This window comes from Quercus lobata, chromosome 4 (assembly GCF_001633185.2).
Source record: "Quercus lobata isolate SW786 chromosome 4, ValleyOak3.0 Primary Assembly, whole genome shotgun sequence".
Classification (NCBI taxonomy): domain Eukaryota; kingdom Viridiplantae; phylum Streptophyta; class Magnoliopsida; order Fagales; family Fagaceae; genus Quercus; species Quercus lobata.
In genome coordinates this window covers 97,558,398-97,561,735 of record NC_044907.1, presented here as the reverse complement: position 1 = coordinate 97,561,735, position 3,338 = coordinate 97,558,398, and the positions used below count along the sequence as shown (strand labels likewise).

At 37.2% G+C, this 3,338-nt stretch overlaps 1 protein-coding gene across 1 annotated transcript; it reads right to left on the bottom strand.

Moving 5' to 3' along the window:
• Positions 1–487: 487 nt before the first annotated feature.
• LOC115986272 lies at positions 488–1,042 on the bottom strand. Its single transcript, XM_031109117.1, has one exon. It carries the CDS (start codon positions 1,040–1,042, stop codon positions 488–490), a length of 555 nt encoding a protein of 184 aa, XP_030964977.1.
• Positions 1,043–3,338: the final 2,296 nt, after the last annotated feature.

Genomic DNA, 3,338 nt, shown 5'->3' with positions numbered 1-3,338 from the left:
CATGTGCCTAGCAATCATGGCAACTTTTCACATGGTCGACATAATCAGTCTCCATCGTATTCCAGTAGTATCCTATCCTTAGGATCTTATTAGCTAACATCCTTCCATTCATATGAGGGACACAAATTCCTTGGTGAACTTCTTCTATTACCCTCTCTGCTTCTTCTCTTTTCAAGCAACGAAGGTGTACACCATCATAGGACCTTTTATAGAGTTGTCCTTCACATAGGATGTGTTGGGTTGCCATCATTCTAATGGAATGATGTTCTCTCTTATCGGCACCATTCAGATATGCCCTTAGTTCTAAGAATTTCATGATCTCATAGTATTACAGAACTTCCTCTTCCTCTAGGACCAATACTGAAGTTTTGGTCTTCCTTTTATGCACTTCCTCATAACTTTTTTCAAGCTCTAAGGGTCATGTCCATACTCCTTCGGGTATTTCAACCATGGAGGCTAAAGTTGCCAAGGCATTCGCAAACTGATTCTAAGCTCTAGGGATGATTGTGTACTCAATCTTGTCAAAGTTCTTGGTCAAGTCCTCTAAGTGTTGTTTATGAGGCTTCAAATGTTCTTCCTTCACTTTCCACAACTTTTGTGCTTGGGTTATAACCAAAGTTGAATTCCCAAAGACTTTGGCCTCCTTTACTCCCGATTCTCGAAGAGCTTCCATTTCGGCAATGCAAGCCTCATATTCAGCCATGTTGTTAGTTGCTTCAAAGTTCAATTTGATTGCCAAAGGTATGTGAGACCCCTCGAGAGTGATCAAGAGTATCCCTATCCCATTCCAATATTGGTTTACAACTCCGTCAAAGTACATCTTCCATATCCTTAACTCAATATCCAAAATATCTTCATCCGGAAAATCCTCTTTACCATCTTGCCCCTCTATAGGGTTCTCAGCACAAAAATCTGTCATGATACTTCCCTTGATAGTTTTTTTGGCTACATACTTCAAATTGAATTCCACCAACAAAATTAACCATCTTGACAATATTCCACTCAAAAGGGGCTTCTTAAAGAGATACTTCAATGGGTCCATTCTTGCCACCACTCATATTTGGAAGGGTAAAATGATATGTCTCAATTTTTGTACAACCCAAACAAGTGCAAAGCATGACTTTTCTATAGAAGTGTATCTATTCTCGTAATCATGGAATCTTTTGCTAAAGTAATATATGGCTTTTTCATTCTTCTCATCATCTTCTTGTGCAAGAATACTTCCAACCACATCCCTTATGATGGAAAGGCATAGGAGTAAGGGTTTTTCATGTTGTGGAGGCACTAGGATAAGTGGGTGGAGGAGATACTCCTTGATAAGTTCAAAGGCTTTTTGGCACTCATCGTTCCATGTGTGTGGTTCATTCTTCCTTAGGAGTTTAAAGATAGGCTCACAAGTGGAAGTGAGCTTGGTAATGAATCGACTAATGTATTGTTTAAAGATAGGCTCACTAATGTATTGTGCTCCAAAGGTGCACTTTTGTGGGTTCAATCTCAATCTATATTCTTTAATCCTCTGGAAGAACTTCCTCAAGTTTGTGGTGTGGCTTCCTCTATCCTTGGATTTCACTATCATATCATCGACATACACTTCTACCTCATTATGCATCGTATCAAGGTGGTGTCCATCCTTTGGTAAGTTTCCCCATTCAACAGTGAAAGTGGTTTTGGTCATGTCCCTAGGAGCCATCTTGATTTGGTTGTATCCCGAAAAACCATCCATCAAGAACATCAAGGTACTTCTTGCCATGTTATCTACCAAGACATCAATGTGAGGGAGGGGAAAGTCATCCTTAGGGCATGCCTTATTCAAGTCTTTAAAATCTACACACATTCTCACCTTTCCATCCTTCTTAGGTACGAGCACAACATTGGCTATCGATTCGGCTTTGGTTTACGGGTTTGATGAACCTTACCTTTAAATACTATAAGGGAAATGAAACGTGGCTACACATGATTCTAGATAATGGTGTACACTAGACTAAGTATAATGTTAACCTCCCAAAGGAGCTATGTCCTTATTACTTAGAGGCTAAAGGTAATACGACATATTATTAGTGTTTGATAAGAGTTATCATGATAGCACTAATAATGAGAATAGTTCTCAATCAATTATAGTGTTTATAATATACTTGCTACCAAGGAATTATAGACATGGATTGGGTTGTCGTTGCATATTTTATATTATGGTTTTATTAAGGTTCCATACTATATGTTTATATGCTAAATTGATAATGTCCAGTTTACTTATTATATTCATATTTGTTGTTTTCAAATTTAATCATGTCATCATTTAGCCCACTTGTTGCTATTCTTAATCAAAACAAACTGACTGGATCCAACTATGTTGATTGGAAAAGAAATCTAATGAGATGGCCAAGTGCTATATCCTAGCATCTATCTCAAATGTTCTACAGCTTCAAATGTAGGATGTAGAACTAGCTTCGGACATAATGCTAAGTCTGAAGGAGATGTTTGGTGAGCAAGGCCATTCTACAAGGCAAGAAACCATGAGGTAAATTTATAATACCAACATGGCTGAAGGCACTTCAGTGAGGGAGCATTGTCTTAAGATGAACTCTAATCTGAATACACTGGAGGTTTTAGGTGCTGATATTGATGGAGAATCTCAAGTGGATATGATACTCTAGTCACTACCAAAATCATTCAAGGAATTCAGACTTAATTATAATATGAACAAAAAGATTTATTCCTTGTTTGAATTAATGAATGAATTGGTAGCGGTAGAAGGCATTCTTGGTACATCCAGTGTTGATGCTAACATGGCTAAAGCTTCTACTTCTCAACCTAAGTTGAAAGGCAAGGGTAAAAAGAAGAAGAAGGACTTCACCAAGCAAGATGGTAAGCAAATTGCCTTAGAAGTTGCCAACAAGGGAAAGAAGGACTACACCAAAGGAAAGTATTTTCATTGTGGTGAGAAAGGTCATTGGAAGAGGAATTGTCCAAAATTTAGACCTGCCAATAATAAGGGTATGAAAAGTTCATTCCTTCTTGAAATATGTTTAGAACAAAATCTCATGGATTCTTGGTGTGTGGATTCAGGTTGTTCTAACCATATATGCAATTTTTTGTAGGGGTTTTAGGAGACCAAAATGCTAAATGAAGGGGAATTATTTCTTACTTTGGCTAATGGGAGCAGAATTTCAGTTGTAGCTATTGGAGTGTTTAATTTATGCTTTGATTCTAGAGTTTTAATATTGGAAGACTGTTTATATATACCTAATGTTCATAGAAATTTAATTTCTGCAACTTATTTAGGTAAGCATGGATATTGTATTATCCTGAAAGATAATGTTGTAATAAAGAAGGATAAATTG

What these genes read in the sequence shown, in the direction of transcription:
- LOC115986272 (XM_031109117.1), bottom strand. Translation starts at nt 1,042, where the DNA reads ATGGACCCATTGAAGTATCTCTTTAAGAAGCCCCTTTTGAGTGGAATA.